Genomic DNA, 17,864 nt, shown 5'->3' with positions numbered 1-17,864 from the left:
TTTTATATTATATTTATTATGCATTCTATAAGTAGAGTGATCAATAATGCTAATAATGCTTAAATCTTTGTTTTAGAAAAGAATTATAAACAAAAACAAAAAAAAAACTTGATTAGAACAATTACCAAACGCTTATATTTCTAAAAAATTAGTAATGAAAAAAAACGAAAAACATTGTTGAACAGACCTATGTATTTGAAATTTAGAAACCAAACATAATCTACTAGACTCTAAGTTATATAAATCTCTGTACTAAAAAAAAAGTTATATAAATCTCTAGTTTATAAAGTTATATAAACTCAGATTTCTTTTCTTAATAGGATCTATTTTCATTTTCATTTTATTTTAAAAAGCCAATTTCCAGATAATTTTCTATTTCTGTTTTCAGAACTGTTAACAGTTTCCATGATGGCTCCAAAAAAAAAAACCGGCTTCCATGATTGAACGACAAATAAAGATTGATTTTACTAGTTACCTTAAAACTAGTGGACATAAATTCGTGAATTTTCAAAGGAATTTTATTATTTTGTTCCAAAAAATGGATCGATGATTCTTGAAAAAACACAACTACGAGAATATATCATACTGAAACAAGCGACGGTAGTCATTCTTCTCCTTAACCACATTTTCGCAGCAAATTATGGTTCATCCAAATAAACATTAGAACAGGATTATAATGTCCAAAGTTCATGATTGCAAAACGAACAGAACTACTACTATTGTAAATAACCGAGAGTGCTAACGATTTGTAAAGCTAAGTCCTAGTAGTAAGGTCGAGTACTAACAGATCTAAGCGTGGTAGTAACTGTCGTTAGCCATCTTTGGAAGTCTCTGGTTTGCTTCGTTTCCTTTGCGATGAGATATCGAAGTTAGGAATCTGTGGCTATGGCTTCAGGAAGGGGTTGCAGTTCTAAGGCTGGGATATGCGACTTGAGTGCAATGTGGGGTGCTGCTCCGAGCAGTTTGTTCTCCCTCGAGATTTCGTTTTCGAGAATCTCGCAGACTTTCCTCACCTCATTAGCAAGCTCGATCACCATTTCCTCCTCATGACCTATAAAAAAATGTTCAATGTTCAACGTTCATCTGCCTAAAAAAAATGGTGGTGAACAAAACCAAAGGAATGTTGCTAGAAAGAAACCAGCAATCTGAATTTGTTCCCATTTGGGAGTGTGGGAAGCTCACCTATGTCAAACAGTGCCTTCTCTAACATGAAAATATAATCTCTGTTGTTTCCACAAGGTCCAACGGCAGTTGCGATTTGTCTGTTACAAGTGAACCAAAGATCAGGAAGAACTAGTAATTGTACAAAGAAAAAATAGTGTTTAAAATGACAGATAACTTCTTACCTAGCCATATCGTCTAATGGGGCGGGACCAAGGTAGTATTTGTTAAGTTCTTTGTCAGGAGTGGATGTGAAACTGCATACCGTATGCGAATGGGTCAGAAATTTTTAACAAAGCGCAGATAGACATTAAAACTATAATTCTCTTTCGTTATCCTTTTGCTTATACTTTAGATAAGAAACGAGTAAAGCAAATGCTGGCACTTACACAATTACTCCTGTGAGGGCAGGCTCAAGACAGTTCTCTTCCTGAGTAAAGCCAATATATAGAATCAGCTTCTTGAAAATGTAGGAGTAATAATTGAAAAGGACACTAAGACCAATTCATAATCTCACCTTGTAGAAATTAACTAGTGTCTTTTGATCATATTCACATTCTCTATGCTCCAAATACTGCAATTGACAAAAAAGATTGAACAAATGGTTATTAATTTTCAACTGATTTGGGAATAAAGAAAAAGAAAAATGCAGTCACAAAATCATATTACTTGAACATTTAAATTTCAATAAAATAAATTTGAAAAGACATTTACTTACTTCCATTGCTACTCTTTCCCTTTCAAGACTTCCCCGCACACAGTAAGCTGCTCCCCACTGACAAGAAGTTCGAGATTCAGTTTTGGAATAAAAATGAAATGCATGAAGAGGAAAATGAAGTAGAGAAATGAGAATCATCAAGCTCAATATGACCTCCTATCCACTCAGAAAATATCAAACTTATTTAGATCAGTGATCTTACACAAATAGCTCCGTCTTCGTGTTCTAACGTGAGAGTTCTAGCAGGATTTTCCGGTGTACCTCTATGATCTATGCATGCTGGTCCAAATATGAGATTGTTATGAGCAAACAAATTAACATGGACGTCTACAATTGACTATTGTAAATAACATCTACAATAATTTTTGCTGGAAATACTAAACTTACCAAGGTCGAATACACGTTTATAATCCTTGATATAGCCTATAATTTTCTCATCAAATTCAAATCCTGGGTTCCACACCAGTGAACCATACCCAAATACCCAAAACACCATGATTATTGAGCTGCTTCCTGGAGAAGGGGAAAAAATCATTAAGATCAATGGTTTGTCCAACGATTTTTTTAAAAGATTCAATCGTATAGTTTCCAAATATTAAGATATTTATATAGTGCAAAAGCTGAATGAGTGAAAAAACAATATATAAAAAGTGCTAGTTATCATATCCATCCCCCATCCCCCACCTGCAACACCTTTTTGTTCTTTTCTCCACCACATAATACTACAAAGCAGCATTCACATTTTAAACTCAGTTTTTTTAGTTTTGGTCAGAACCAATCAAGGACTTCGTCATAGTATTATTTGCCTCACCTTCAGCGTTCAGCCATCATTTGCCAAATTCCGAGCCAAAAAAATCTAATGAAATGCAACAAAAGTTTCACCCATGAAACAAATAAAAGATCAATCTAAATGATTGACTTCGCTATTACATGGGGTGGACCCAATCCTCTCTTCTCAGAGCCCCGTCAGTAGAAAGCGTTGAAATGCTTATATATTTTCCCCAATCAGAAATCAAAATGCAGACTTAAAGAGCTAGACGAAAATAACAATTACTATAATGTTTCCATCGATTAGAGAACAATTTACAGGACAACATTTCTGAAATCGCCGATCACTGGTCTATGATCAGTCCAATTACGCACTCGTTCTAATTCAGAAACTTAAAACAGCAAAATAAAAACATGAACAGCGAATTCAAGCAGAGAATATAAAACACTAGAGTGCTATAAATAAACCCCGCATTGCATCGCAGATTAGTCGAGAAATTCCAAACACGAAAAGAACTGCACAAATTCCCCGATCAGACAGTACACGACATGATAAAACGAGTCATTAACCAAAAAAGAAAATCAAAATTAAAGTAAGAAAAACATGGTGTAAAGAGAGGCAGATGATTCAGTTCTTACGCGAAGATCCGAAAACTTTTCCCGGAAAATGAGAGAGAAAGAGGAAGATTGCGAGATTTCTTTTTCCTCCGATCTAATGACAATGCGAATCACTGAGGAAAAAGAAAATGTAGGAGAGAAATGGGGAGGACTGCAAGCTACACGATTCTAGGGTTTAGCTTCGGAATCGAGTTTTCAGAGTGGCTCTGTTCTTCCTCCCTCTAGAGTCTCTCTCTCTTCTCCCTCTCTCTCTCTCTCTCTCTCTCTCTCTCTCTCTCTCTCTCTCTCTCTCTCTCTCCTTTCCCTTCCAGGCAATGGTTATCGAGAGAGAGAAAATGGATGACCAGTGGGATTATTTATAGTACCATACGAAGATGAAGGAACTGAAGAAGCCTCGCCCGCGGATTCGAGACCACTTGTGTGCCACGTAAGCAGCCCGTAGTCCGTACCATGATGGCACGATGTATTAGAGTGTATAATTTATCCGTTTTACGCATGACTCGTTGGAATTTGTCTTTTTAATTTTTTTTTTTAATTTCCAAGTGGTGTTTAATTTAGCTATCCTCCAAAAATACAATATATTTAAAATATAAAAATTGGTACTTGGCTGGAATCAAATTGGAGAAAATGGATCACGATACGAGCAATAAGGTAAAGGTATGGATTATGAATCCAAATATTTGCTTCTTCTATGATGTCGAAAGTTTTGAATTAAAAATTCAAGAATCGCAAGTAATTTAAATAAAAAAAATCATAGAAAATTATATTGTGTCATTGTATTTATAAAAATATCGTTACTTTCCATTCTTTTAAAAAATATCACAAAAGTGACTTTTGATTGGTTTAATGTGATTGTATAAATTTATAAATTATGTTATTTTTCAAAAATTTCAAAACCAGTGTTATATATTACGTAAATTTTTTGTACTATGTTTTTAATTCCTTCGATTGTTATTAGTCTCGATTCTAATAAGATGACAAATGTAATATTCTTATTATATTTTTAATTACTTATCTCCCCTCAAATTTTAGCTCCGAACAAAAAAATAAGATCTATTTTAAATAAATTAATTTTCGATCTCTCAATAAATTAGCAATAACTCCCAAATGCCTAGTGGTCATTTTTGGTGGACTGATCACTGAATCTTTATCTCCACAAAAATTCTCTCTCACTGTTTTGTTGTCCTTGCTGCTGAAGAGGAAAGAAGGAATCATCATTGATTTATATGAGTCATATATTTGTGGAGTAAAAATTTTGTATTTGCTCATGTGGTACCATTTTACTTTATTTGTGTTTATGTAGTATTACTATATTCTATTATATAAACTATATTAAAAAAAATTATAGTGTGATGAAAAATTAAACAATTTTTTAAAAAGTAAAAAATAAAAAACTATTTCCAAAGAGATGTCAAATTACAAATTTAACATAGACAGTATAAAACTAACTATTTTAAAATATATATATATATATAGTGCCATTAAAAATTAAACAGATTTTTTAAAAATTAAAAATTAAATTTTATTTCCAAGGAGATGTCAAATTACAAATTTCACTTAGACCGTATAAAACTAATTGCTATAACGTGCTTGCCACTTGAATTTAACTTAACTTTGACTATAATAATGCCTACTCAAATCATGTAACACTATGCAAATCACACAAGCAACAGCTATATATATATATATATATATATAACTAATTCGAGTTCTATTTATAAAATTTAAACACAAGTTTCATATACAACAAAAATCTTTTAATACAAAGTATAAATATATTGAGTGAACTGTCATGTTAAAATTTTGATCAAAATAGACATTTCAAAAATAAGTGTTGTGAGGGCACTAAAAAGGTCATTTAAAAAATATAAAGAATAAAACGAACTTTTGGAAAGAATAAGAACTAAAATTAAAAGTATAAGAATCAAAATAGACATTTCGAAAATAAGTGTTGGGAAGAACAATCACAAAATCTCACGTGAATCGAGAATAGCTAGTCGTGAGTGACCTTACAATGTCAACCTATAAAGCTCGGTATCATGCCTCCTTGGAACCTCACACAAAGTAAATGATCATTAGCTCATCTCATATGAGCTAAGAATCCAACAGCTTCTTTATACAGGTGAGAACAGTTCAACAACTTTTTGACAGTTTATTGATCGTAACAGAAAGATTTTACCTACTACTATAAATATATCATCGCTTCACTCACTCAAATATTCAATTCTATCTCGAATCGATTTAGAAATTCAAAATTTCAACTGACTTGAATGTCGTAATATTTGTTATTAAAAATGTTCATTGAATCTGGATAGTTATTTGACGCGATTTTGGGGAATCACCGTCATTGGTCTCTCCGCTTTGGCCTATCTCCATCGCCTCTCGGCCGTATCAGTATGTGGTATAGGTTTAATATTCTCCGAAAAGTGAATTGGAATGGATAAATTCTTAGATGACGTGGCATTTATCCAATATTTTTAACGATCCAAGTGGATCCAATCATATCCGTCCATTAATTAGGGTGCAAATCAATATATTCTGATTCCAGCTTAAATAGACATACAAAAATGACGGTTGCTTGCTTTGGGTGTGTTTTGTCCACGATGTAAATTATTACAAATTAATTAATTTATTAACATATATGTTACATATTGTATAGAACTATTTTTATAATATTATATTTTTACATGCTGTAATTTTAATAAAAATAAAATGAGTTTGTATAAAATAGTATATTTTCAAATGAATCCTATTATAAAAGATTCTAAAGAAATAGTCAAAAGATTACCATTAAACTTTACTTTACATATCCAAATAATTTCCATCAATGTACATTAAAAAAAATATTTTTGGATATTTCCATCGACGTCGAGTAAAATGATCATATTCTTACATAGTATAATTAAGCTAACATTCAAGTTTTATCTGCTAATTCAAAAAATTTCCATTATTTTTTTCGAAATATCCGTTCACATCGACATGTCCGTAAAATTGGTACCTCAACATTTTCATCGACATCGACATTGTGAACCTTACCCTGTACTTTCTTATTTCTCTTACATTTTGGTTTAATCTAATATCATTGTCAAATTACGCAATAAGCACAATTTAATGGTTGAATAGAACATCTTCACCTTATCTAAAAAAAGAAAAAAAAATGAAACATCTCCACCTCTATTAAGGGTCTTTCGTATTTATGAGGTAATAAAAGCCAATTTCGTAAAGAAAAATATAATTATATTCAAATCTCTATAATACCTAATACCTAAAATTTATTTGTCTCGTAATGGTAAAAGAGAGAAAAAAAACTTTTACTTCTTTTTGCCCCCCTTTGAGTACAAAAAGAAAACTCTTACTTGATGATGATGCATCCCGTGGAAGGGAATATACCTCGCAAGTCGCGACCACTCTCAAATAATGCTTTTTTTTTTTTTTTTTGGTCGCCGTCCAAAGAGGATGTCCCTTTGTATCTCCATGGTGCTATAAGTACCTTATAGCATATTACGTGGACCACTCGCTTAGGACTAGTGACCGACTTGAAAGGTAGCCCAACTCACTCTGATGTGAATGAGATACTTTAGCTGAAAATTTTTCTGGCTCTACTTTAGAGAAACAGATGGCGCTATGGAAAATCTGCAGACACTAATGGGCTGTTTGGCCCAAAGGGTTGGCTTAGGATGGGTTTGGCATCCTAAGGCAACCCCTTGTTTGGCCCATGGGCTTTCTCTCTTCAACCCCATGGGGTTGAATAGTAACCCCATGGGTTGCACCGTTTTTTTTCTTTTCCCTTTTTTTTTAATTTTTTTATTTTATAAAAATACCATTTCTTTCTTTTTCTTAATATTTTTTCTGTTTTTATTATTTTTTTCTTTTTAAATGTCTTACCAAGATTAAAAAGGTTCATAAATGAAAATATCGATAGATATTTCAAAAAGAAATTTGTAAATTATGGAAATTAATATAAATTAGTAAATGAGAGTTTAATTGTATAATTAGGTTATAATTGACAATTTTTAATCATCACATCTAAACAGATAAGTAATATTTATATTTAAATATCAATGTCAATAAAAATTTTATAAATAACCCTAGAGACATGTGAAAATTGGTGAAAATTGTTTTAATTTGCAATTGAGAGTTTAATCGTGCTTAATTATGTTATTAATTAAGTTATAATAAAACGTATTTAATCCAAGATTTGAAATATAAAATTGTTTTAATTTGCAATTGAGAGTTTGAACTTCCAATTTTACCAAGTACATATTGATGTTGGCAAAAATTTTGAGAACATTTGTGGAAATCACGAAAACTTATAGAAATGGTTTAGTTAATAAATAAAATTTTAATGGTAGCTTAATTAGATTAAAATTCAACCATTTCAATCTCAAAATTTGTAAATTTTAGTAATGTTGATATTTTTTAAATTATTAAAAAAATTGAATAATTCTATAATTTTACTACATGATAGAAATAATTTTAATATTTTTCTACGAGAAATAATTTTAGTATAAATATATGAGTTAAAATATTTGAATATCTAATATATTAATTTGAAAAAAGAATATAAAAATTTGAAAGAATTTGTTAAAATTATTATTTTTAAAACAACACAAATAATGTAAAAAGTAATATCGAGAAATTAAAAAAATAATAATGAAAATGTTGAGGGAGAGAGAAGAGAGTCAATTGAGTCTAATCCCACATTGGTCCAGAATGCAGAAATTCAAATTATGGTTGAAAATTACGTAGGTTGAGAAATGTAAATTTCAATATAAATATATTAATTGTCTTTTAAAAAATTGTTTATAAATTTAATTAGATTATATCACGTACTTAACTTTTTGTCAAAACAAAAATAAATAAAAAAATCTGCTAAAACTCAGGTTACCAAACCCTGCACCCGAAACACATGCTACCCAATCCTGCACCCCAAACACACTACCCAAACCCAGGCTACACAACACCCCAACATCAAATCTCCAACTTTACAAACTCACGCCACTGATTCCAAACCCGTGGGCCAAACGCCCCCTAAAGGATTAGAGTGACACGACTTTAGTTTCCAAAGCTCCGTTATAAAAGATGGAGTGTTCTACCTCACTGAAGGTATGTACACAACCTCACTAAACTCGACATAACACCAGCTCAAAACAAGTTATAATTTAAGTTTTGGAGTATACGTGACCAATTATCACATCGATGCAAGATTGTGCAGGCTACCTGCACATCTCATCTGTAAACTCACTTCGACTCGTTTGTTAGCGTGGTACCTCGTCCAGATTCTTACATCAACAAATAATATTAATTTAATCTCAAAATATAGTATAGTCTATAAAATTTATTCTCAATTTTAATTTGGTCTATAAAATTTTTATTCTAATCTCTCCAGATTTAATAAGTTATGGATTAAATTTGTATTTATTAAAATATTAATTAGAAATTAGTGAACTAATTACATAATCTGTTTTATTGTTAATTAACGTCTACCTATGTTTAATAGCGTATACACTACTCTAGTGAAAATTAATAAAAATATCGAATTGAGACATTTTTTAATGGTGATAGAAGAAGAAACAAGTTAAAAAAAAAACCTTCAGAATAATTGAAAAAAAAAATATTGTATATATTGAACATTGAAGATAAAAAATATATAAATATCATAAAAGAAAAAGAGAGGAATGGGCCAACTTAATGTAATTAAGTGATTAAAATTAATCTACTTATTCTATAAAGAGATATTAAGATGTAAATAAATTTGCAAGTATGATTGTGGATATCATGCATTTACATTTCTTTTGTATTTTTTTAGTACAATTACATTTGTTTTAGATATGAAAAGTTTGGGTCTGTCATTTATGTAAAGAGGTGTTAATATTTTATAATTTGAGTTATGTAATAGTTAACAAATATTTATACCAGTCTTATATCATGGTTCAAATGAAATCTTTCAAATATCGTAAAGTTAAAGTTACACTATGTTTTTAATCTATGTATTTTTTGGGTTGAAATTAATTAGTCACTGCCTCTTTTCTTTTAGAGTTTTCACTTTTTTTTTTTGAGTACTTAGAGTTTTCACGTCTGTTTGTAGGTTTGATTGAGATTACAAAATATTCTTGGTATTGATAAAAGAATAACAAAAAATTTAATTATATGTAGTTGTACTTCAAAGTAAATTACATCAATTTAATGAGTTGAACTGTTATACTCTAAATAACATTCCATATTTATCTTTGTTTTCTGCCAAAATATTGACTTAAAAGTTAGTTTTGATTAATATTTTTTTTCATAAAAGAAATACTTGTCACGCTAAAGAATTTCACATCATTAAGTTCATTAAGCTATTTAAATATCCTCGACATGAAACATAACTCAGTGATAATTGACATATACTCATCATTTTGAAGTGGGAGATTCAAACTCCAATACCTCCAATTTGTTGTACTAAAAACTCTCACTTAAATTATATGAATAACTTGCGAGATTGAATTTATCTACTATTATTCATTGATGACATGAATAAAATTTAACAAAAAATAAAGTCAATAATAAGAAGCTTGTGTTAAAATACTATTTTGGTGCAGACTTGTTATATTTTAATTATTATACTTTTAGTAAATCTTTAAAATAGTTCTTACCCTTAGTTGGAGCCTTGAGGTTAACTTCCATTAGGTGGAAAAGAAATAGAGGCTCGCTCTAACTTTCTATTTAGAGTCAATAAAGTTCAATAAATGATTTGAAATTCTTTATCTTTTTTGGAATGATAATGTTTTGAAATTGATTAAATTAAATTTATTGGTTTGAATGTTAGCTGGAAATGAAAAGAAAATAAAATTTTTAGTGATTTGAACTTTTAATCTAAATTTATTAATTTGAGATTAAAATATGACAATGTTGAATAGGTATATAACCATTTCGATTCGAAAACTTTTGTATGTGAAATCTTCATTCAAAATCATAGGACATCAAAAAGCGCAATTCATTTGAAATCCGTTTTGATTTTGAAATCTTTCGAAATCAAACAAAGCATAAAAATTTAGAGAGAAAATATATATATTTTTAAAAAGGACTAAAATAGAATAAGCTCATATATCAACAACAAATTAAAAACTCATTCATCATAGGTAAGTGAATAAGATACTATATTACTATCTTAAACTACCATAATTCAATCTCTCGCACCACAATCGGGAGACGAAATGAAATGTGAGTTGCAAATGTAGAGGCTACAAACGTAATTTGACATTTAAAATTTATTTTTAAATAAAGTTGAGAAATAAACATAAAAGAATTTAAAATTTAAAATCTGGTTCGTGTAGTGGGAAAGTGCGCGTTAGAATCCCTCAGGGCTGTTCTATTTCCACCGCGAAGATTGGGAATCGGAGCGAATGGGCAATGCAGATGGCTATGGCCTCAGTTCATCTGAAATTGGTAAAGTTCACGACTCTCTCTCAACTGAAAAAGCTTCCGCGCTGCAATATCTCCCTTATTTATTTTGCAATTCTCGATTATTTACACTGTTTTCTGTTCTGTTCACTTGTAAATTCCTCGGATAGACGAAAAAAATCGAGATTACAAGCGTTTAATCGCACTGTTATTGTTTGATTTTCTATTTATTGTTAGCGAAATCGATACTGTTTCAACTCGTAATTTGTGGTTTCTACTATGGAATGGCGTTTGATTTTCATCGTCAATGTTGCATCGTAGACAACGCCTTTGGATTGAAATAGAAAAGAGAAGAAATCCGAAACGAAGAGCGTTTTAAGTGAGAAATGAAGCAGGAGGACGGCAACCGTGGAGCGGGCGTTTCTGGTTCTCGTCGGACGCGGTCTCAGATAGCACCGGATTGGACCGCCGCGGAGTGCCTCGTTCTCGTTAATGTGATTGCGGCTGTGGAGGCGGATTGTTTAAAAGCTTTATCTAGCTATCAGAAATGGAAGATTGTTGCAGAGAACTGCACGTCTTTGGATGTGGCAAGGACTTCGAATCAGTGCCGAAGGAAGTGGGACTGTTTGCTGATTGAACATGATGTTATCAAGCAATGGGAGTTAGAGATGCCGGATGATGATTCGTACTGGTCTTTGGAGAGTGGAAGGAGAAAAGAATTGGGACTTCCTGAGAACTTTGACAAGGAGCTGTTTAAAGCAATCGACAATGTCGCTACGATGAGAGCAAATCAGTCGGATACGGAGCCGGATAGCGATCCCGAGGCTGGGGTCGAGATGCTTGACGAAATTTCAGAACCTGGTATGACACTTTATTTCCTGAAACGCTTATGGATTCCATATCTATAGTACCAAGTTTTTATGTGAATTTGCTTACTCCACACTTTATTTTAATACAATTGATAATAATCATTTTTCACTTCACTTTATAAGTTTAGAAGGGCCATAAGGATAGTGCAAGGACAGCCCCGATAGCTTGGTTATGAAACAAAATAGTTTGTTCAGAGGAAATTTTCAAAAGGTTTATTGTTTTCTTCATGTTCTTAATGCTGTACACAAATATAACCTGCTTGAAATCCCTGTATTTCTTGTTCTTGGTATTAAATCTTGAGCCAGATGATGATTTCTATGATAAATACCATTTTTGTTTAACTTTTTATGAGCTCCCCAAAGTTATGGAGGTTTTGGCTTTGGAGGAACCTTGTTATCTGGCAATTGTGTAGATGACTGTATTAAACAGCACATAAAAGCAAAACATTGGAAGGAAAAAGTATTTTAACTACTTCAGAATCTCAGATACTGCACATGCTTCAAACATTTAAAGAATATAAACGATTGTATCTCGAAATCATTTCTATATCACACGTCTTTATCGTAATGCTTCACCACTCCTATTCTCCAATTTAATGCTTAGGATTGAGTGAGGGTGTTCTTTCAACATTTCGTTTGATTTGGGCTTCCCATATCTGAGATTGAGGTGGCTTCGGAGATATAGAAGTTGTGGTCCATATTGTAGCCATTTTAGGATCTAGATTGTTTGGTTTTTTTCCCCTTATAATCCTATTCTGTCAGGTGCAGTTTGAACTTAGTATTCTGCTAAATTTGAACTTCGTCGGATATCCTAATTTGCTCATGGAGATGAAAGATATTTCTAACTGCATTTCATAAGGTTTAGTTGCGAATTTTTTTAAACCAGAAAGGCCGGTTGACAAAAATATCATACTGCATCAATTGCATTTCTGTCTTCATATTACTTAATTTCTGGTTTGTCATGTTAGGCCCCAAAAGGCAACGGCGTCGTTCAATTTCCAAGAGAAGCCAAGCTCTTGAAAAATCCCTAGAATGTGAAGAAGAAGATGAAGAAAAGCCTCCATTAAACTCTCCAGAAGCAGAGCCACGTGAATGTTTCATCAAAAGCAATGGAGAAAAACAGATAGATAGCCTTGAACTGGAAGAAGAGCAAATGATGACAAAGAAATTGCTCGAAAATGTAGAACAAATTCAAGCAATCGTGTCTGAGAATGCAGAATATGCAACTTCGGATGAAAAGAACACCAACCACCGAATTGATTCGGTGAGGCGCCAGGGGAACACGCTTATCAGATGTCTTGGAGATATTCTCAATGCCATCAATGATCTCCATGGCCTGTTTGAAGACCGCGAGTGATTCTCATTTTGTTCATTAACCCGCCAAGTAAGAGCTGTTCTCCAATGGTCTCCTCAACTCTGTGTAAATTTTTTTGTTAAAAGGCCATGTTAGATAAACTCATGTTTAGCTCGTCTTACAGCTTTGAATCTTTCCCATTTCTCTTCCTACAGACAGAATGTCAAGTTCGCCGTGCGAGCAACAGCAAAACGTTGCTGACATTTTCCAGGTTACAGAAATCGAATCGAGTGTTTATTAATGGATCCTTTTTCTGTCTTCTATCTCTCTTATTGTTCTTATTTTTTATTTATCACATTCTGATGTTTCATTTTTGTCTTTATTAAGACCAATGAATTCATTCATCAATAACAAGAAACAATAAACTATGCTATGCCCCCTTAGAGGGAGGGAGATAGGGGGAAGAAACTAAGCAAATATAACATAAAAGGACCAGCCTTTTAACAGCTCATCAGAACAAGAAACTTCTCTATAGTACTTCTCCATCTTCATCTTCCTCCATTTCCCCTTCCAAATACGCTTTGGAAAGCGAATGGCTCGTAAAGCAGACCTGTTTTTTCTGATCTTATTTGTAGTGTGCTGCAACACTTGCTCTAGTACCAGCCCCGAGGCCGAAATCCTCATCAAGTTCAAGAGCTCTCTGTCGAACAACACAGCGTTGGACAACTGGGACGCGTCGATCGACATCTGCAGCGACGATGCAAGTACGAGAGGCAAATACTGGACTGGCTTGACCTGCAAGAATGGAGCTCTGTTCGGGATACGGCTAGAGAACATGAGTTTGTCCGGTGTCATCGACATAGACACGCTTGCGAACTTGTCGTCTCTGAGGAGCTTGGGCTTCATGAACAATAGCTTTCATGGTCCAATGCCTCCGGTGAAGAAACTGGGCCCGTTAAAAGCTTTGTATCTTGCATACAACAAGTTCTCTGGGGCGATATCTGATGATGCTTTCCAAAACATGAGATCGTTAAAAACGGTGCGTTTAGAGGAGAATGAGTTTAAGGGGCGGATTCCTGGTTCTCTTTCGAGTTTGCCAGCGCTGGTGGAGCTGAGCCTTGAAGGGAATAAATTTGAAGGCCAAATCCCAGATTTTATTCCAAGGGATTGGTTGTTGTTCGATTTGTCCAATAACCAATTGGAGGGTTCAATTCCTTCTGGCTTGGCCAATATCGACTCCAACGCATTTGCAGGTAAAAGCTATATGGTAATATCCCCTTGAGCATAATATTTTCATTCAATATTAACATATAATCAAATAATTCTCTTGGGAAAAATCAATTTGTAAACGTAACTTGTGTTAAAAGAGAAAAATTAAGATTTTCTTATACTAAAAGATAAATTAAGACTTCAAAGTTTTTCCTTTAATTTGATCCTTAAGTTTATAGGATTAAAGATTATGTATATAAAACTTTTGTCCCTTTTTTTCTTCATCAACTTACCTACAAAGAGCACTTCGGTAGTATAATTGTTTTATTGTGAAAAATAATCATCCTTTAAATATATTTATCTCTTAAGTTATCTTGTTTGACTCTCATTTTAGTTGTCTCATGGGGTGACATAATTATAATTTTGTGCAAGAAAATAGAGATTTGATTAAATTTTGGGTAAAAAGAATTTAATCATATCAACTTTAATTTAAAGATTGTTTAAACACTGTTGTGATATTTTGTAATTTAAAATTTTTAAGAGAAATGATATGTTTGCTTCTTAATCTTTTAATTAAAATATCTGTTAAGTTATAAGGTTATAATTAAAGTTTTTTTTTTCTTTTTGAAGTTTAGTTTTTGCATTGTTATTACCGACCTATTATGTCCACAACAACATCCATGTTCTGTTTTTTTTTGGGGGAAAGTTGTGTTGCCTTTTTTAAAATCATTTACTAAGAAAAAGATAATATATAGTAATGTGACCTCATTAAAATTTAATTCATGTGACCTCGTTAAAATTTAATTCTAAGTTTAGAAATACTTTCAAAAAGTTGTTTAAATTCTTTATTTTTATGCCTATTTCATAATAGTTTAAAAAATTTGAACATTCAAGAATCTAAATTTTACATTAAGAACCAAAATAAATAACAGTAACACATGTGTATTGTTCTTTTAATTAATTAATACATGTATAATGCATTTCCATGAATAAATATAATTGATTTTATATTGAATTTTAAAATTTTAGAACCTAAAATAAAATTTTAATTTCTCTCACAGGGAATAAAGATTTATGTGGACAACCTCTAAGCCGATGCAAGTCCCCAAAGAAGTGGTACATCCTCGCCGGCGTCACCGTCGGAATCGCCGTCTTAGCGATCATCGTCATTTACCACCGCTACCGCCGCCGCAGAGCTCTATCATTATTGGCGGAAGAGCAGGCCGAAGATTCAAAAGCCCACGATAAATTGGGCTTTGTAAAGGCCCAATATCCTGAGAAAACAGAAGAAAATGCAAAGCTTCAGTTCGTGAGGACCGACAGGCCCATATTTGACTTGGAGGAGCTGCTGAAGGCCCCAGCCGAAGTTCTGGGCGGCGGGAGCTTTGGGTCGTCTTATAAGGCCCTGCTTTCAAATGGGCCCCCAGTGGTTGTGAAGAGGCTCCGGCCCATGAAATGCGTTGGGTTCGAAGAGTTTCACGAGCACATGGGAAGGCTGGGCAGAATATCGCATCCCAATTTGCTTCCGCCGGTGGCTTTCTATTATAGGAATGAAGATAAGCTTCTGATTTCTGAGTTCATGGGGAACGGTAACTTGGCTGATCATCTTCATGGTCATGGTATGATTCTCAACTTCCACCCATCTAATATTCAAATTCCTTTTTTATATCTATCTTTACTTTTTTTTTTTTAAGTATTAAATATTGGCTAATTTTTTATTATTGGGAATTAGGAGTTATCAAATTATATGAATTGTTTGATTATTGTAATTGATAATTTAGGGGAGACGTCTGAATAGAGAGGAGAGGTAATTGATACCACATTCGAGAGGGATCATGAGATTATAGAAATATAGTTAAGAATGTTTAAAAGAATTGATGTCACTACTTATACCAACAACGTGCTGAAAGCTATATTAAAAATAATGATGGGTCCACAATTGATCACGTTCAAGGTCAAATTTGTAGTAGAACCAATTGACCATTTCATGTCAGCTTTCATTAGTTTTCTTGTTCTAGATTTGACCGCTTCAAATTTTCATTCAAAATATTAAGGATGTTTACTTTGAGGATTTTTTTGATCACATTCAAGGTCAAATTTGTAGTAGAACCAATTGACCATTTCATGTCAGCTTTCATTAGTTTTCTTGTTCTAGATTTGACCGCTTCAAATTTTCATTCAAAATATTAAGGATGTTTACTTTGAGGATTTTTTTTAGACATTTATGAAAGTTCAGGTCTAGTATTGAAACTTTAAAAATGACGGAATTCATAAATGTCAAAATTTAGGAGTATTTTCTGTAATTTATCATTTTTCTTTTTCTAACTAAGAGGGCCTCTTTGAAATATTCCAGCCCAGCGCACTCCTGGAAACATTGGGCTGGACTGGCCCACTAGGCTACGGATCATCAAAGGAGTGGCCCGAGGCCTGGCCCATCTTCACATGGAGCTACCGGGCCAGGCCCTACCCCACGGCCATCTCAAATCCTCAAACGTCCTTCTAACCTCCAATTTCGAGCCGCTATTAACGGACTACGGCCTCGATCCTCTGGTGTGCAAGGAGCAAGCCCAGCAATTCATGGCGGCGTACAAGTCGCCGGAGTACATCCGGCACGGTAGCGTCTCCCGGAAGACCGACGTGTGGAGCCTGGGGATTCTGATCCTGGAGCTGCTGACCGGGAAGTTACCGGCGAACTATCTCCGGCAGGGGCGGGGCGGGGACCTGGCGGCGTGGGTGAAGTCGGCGGTGAAGGAGGAGTGGACGGCGGAGGTGTTCGACGGGGAGATGATGAAGGGGACGAAGAGCGAAGACGGGGAAATGGTGCGGCTGCTGTGGATCGGAATGGCCTGCAGCGAAGCGGCGGAGGAGAAGCGGTGGCGGCTGACGGAGGCGGCGGAGAAGATTGAGGAGTTGAAGGACATTGAAAATTCTACCGATGATGAGTTCTATTCCTCTTATGGCAGCGAAATGGAATTGCGATCTTCGGATAAAGAATAAATGAGATGTACTTTTTTTTTTCTTTTTTTAAATAAAATGTTTAAATACTTGCGTCTGATTTCTGAATTTGTTTTCTTTTGGGTACTTGGACTTTTGAAATGTAAATTTTAAGATTTTATTTTTTAGTATTTATTTTATTATGATTTGTGATAAACTTTAGAGGTCTCTATTTGTAGAAAATACATCTATATTGATGGTAATCTTTGTTTTGTCATTAATTAATTGACAGTACATTTTTTAAGATATGCATATTAACCTTAATGTGAAAATGTACTTAAAAACCTACTTAGAAAACGATGGGAAGAAATTTTAACGGATGTTCCTATATGGTAAAAATTGCGGATATTGAATGAAGCGAATATTAGGTACCATATCGAAATGATAAAATAGATTATTTGAAAGTCAAACATAGACTTTTTTTTTGGGAAGTAACACAATCTAAGTCAAATTAAAATTTATACTTATATTTTTCCAAGTAGAATTTTGAAGGTCAAAAAATGCCACGTGATTAAAAGTTACAAAGTTCTATCCAAAAAAAAAACAAAAAGATTTTAACTTTTATCTAAAAAAACAAACAAACATACAAGGGGACTTGGGTTTGGATGGTGCAGATGGTAGCGAAGACCAAAAATTCAGAGGAGAAGAGAATGGAGACCCAACGAAGCTTCTAAGGAATCTTTTATCCTTTACTTTATTTTATTTTATTTATTTATTTTTATGGGCATTTTTTGTTCTCTCTCTCTCTATCCCTAACAAGAAAAAGTGTCAAAAATAGTCAAAGATCGAAATACGAGGAGAATCAGTTACAGTTTGAAAAAATCAAATAAGCGAAATTAACCATAAATAT

The 17,864-nt window shown here is 33.2% G+C and overlaps 3 protein-coding genes across 5 annotated transcripts; 2 read left to right on the top strand and 1 right to left on the bottom strand.

Annotated features, from left to right (window-relative positions):
• Positions 1 to 583: 583 nt before the first annotated feature.
• LOC111011188 (gamma-glutamylcyclotransferase 2-1) lies at positions 584 to 3,588 on the bottom strand. The gene is made up of 9 exons (XM_022284910.2): positions 3,287 to 3,588; positions 2,267 to 2,392; positions 2,082 to 2,158; positions 1,880 to 1,936; positions 1,679 to 1,735; positions 1,551 to 1,591; positions 1,347 to 1,418; positions 1,183 to 1,262; positions 584 to 1,051 (listed from the first exon to the last, which is right to left on the bottom strand). Exons 2-9 carry the CDS (start codon positions 2,373 to 2,375, stop codon positions 870 to 872), a joined length of 675 nt encoding a protein of 224 aa, XP_022140602.1. The 5' UTR covers positions 2,376 to 2,392; positions 3,287 to 3,588; the 3' UTR covers positions 584 to 869.
• A 6,982-nt stretch (positions 3,589 to 10,570) lies between these two features.
• LOC111010559 (sequence-specific DNA binding transcription factor) lies at positions 10,571 to 13,571 on the top strand. Of its 3 annotated transcripts, XR_015788673.1 has the most exons (5): positions 10,571 to 10,693; positions 10,970 to 11,509; positions 12,486 to 12,901; positions 13,027 to 13,082; positions 13,447 to 13,571. XR_015788673.1 is itself a non-coding variant. In XM_022284135.2 (4 exons), exons 2-3 carry the CDS (start codon positions 11,035 to 11,037, stop codon positions 12,872 to 12,874), a joined length of 864 nt encoding a protein of 287 aa, XP_022139827.1. In that variant the 5' UTR covers positions 10,571 to 10,693; positions 10,970 to 11,034; the 3' UTR covers positions 12,875 to 12,901; positions 13,027 to 13,112. The 3 variants fall into 3 exon arrangements, 2 of the variants coding, with proteins under 2 accessions (XP_022139827.1, XP_022139752.1); XM_022284135.2 differs by lacking the exon at positions 13,447 to 13,571 and having other exon boundaries at positions 13,027 to 13,112; XM_022284060.2 differs by lacking the exon at positions 13,447 to 13,571 and having other exon boundaries at positions 12,486 to 13,112.
• On the top strand, positions 13,267 to 17,231 carry LOC111007953 (putative LRR receptor-like serine/threonine-protein kinase At4g31250). Its single transcript, XM_022280510.2, has 3 exons — positions 13,267 to 14,064; positions 15,082 to 15,639; positions 16,374 to 17,231. Exons 1-3 carry the CDS (start codon positions 13,404 to 13,406, stop codon positions 17,015 to 17,017), a joined length of 1,863 nt encoding a protein of 620 aa, XP_022136202.2. The 5' UTR covers positions 13,267 to 13,403; the 3' UTR covers positions 17,018 to 17,231.
• The last annotated feature ends 633 nt before the right edge of the window (positions 17,232 to 17,864 follow it).

The sequence above is a fragment of the Momordica charantia genome, assembly GCF_013281855.1.
Source record: "Momordica charantia cultivar OHB3-1 chromosome 11 unlocalized genomic scaffold, Mcharantia_2.0 BLBB01000011.1, whole genome shotgun sequence".
Classification (NCBI taxonomy): domain Eukaryota; kingdom Viridiplantae; phylum Streptophyta; class Magnoliopsida; order Cucurbitales; family Cucurbitaceae; genus Momordica; species Momordica charantia.
Note: the sequence above shows the minus strand (reverse complement) of the source record. Positions and strands in the feature narration are given on the sequence as shown.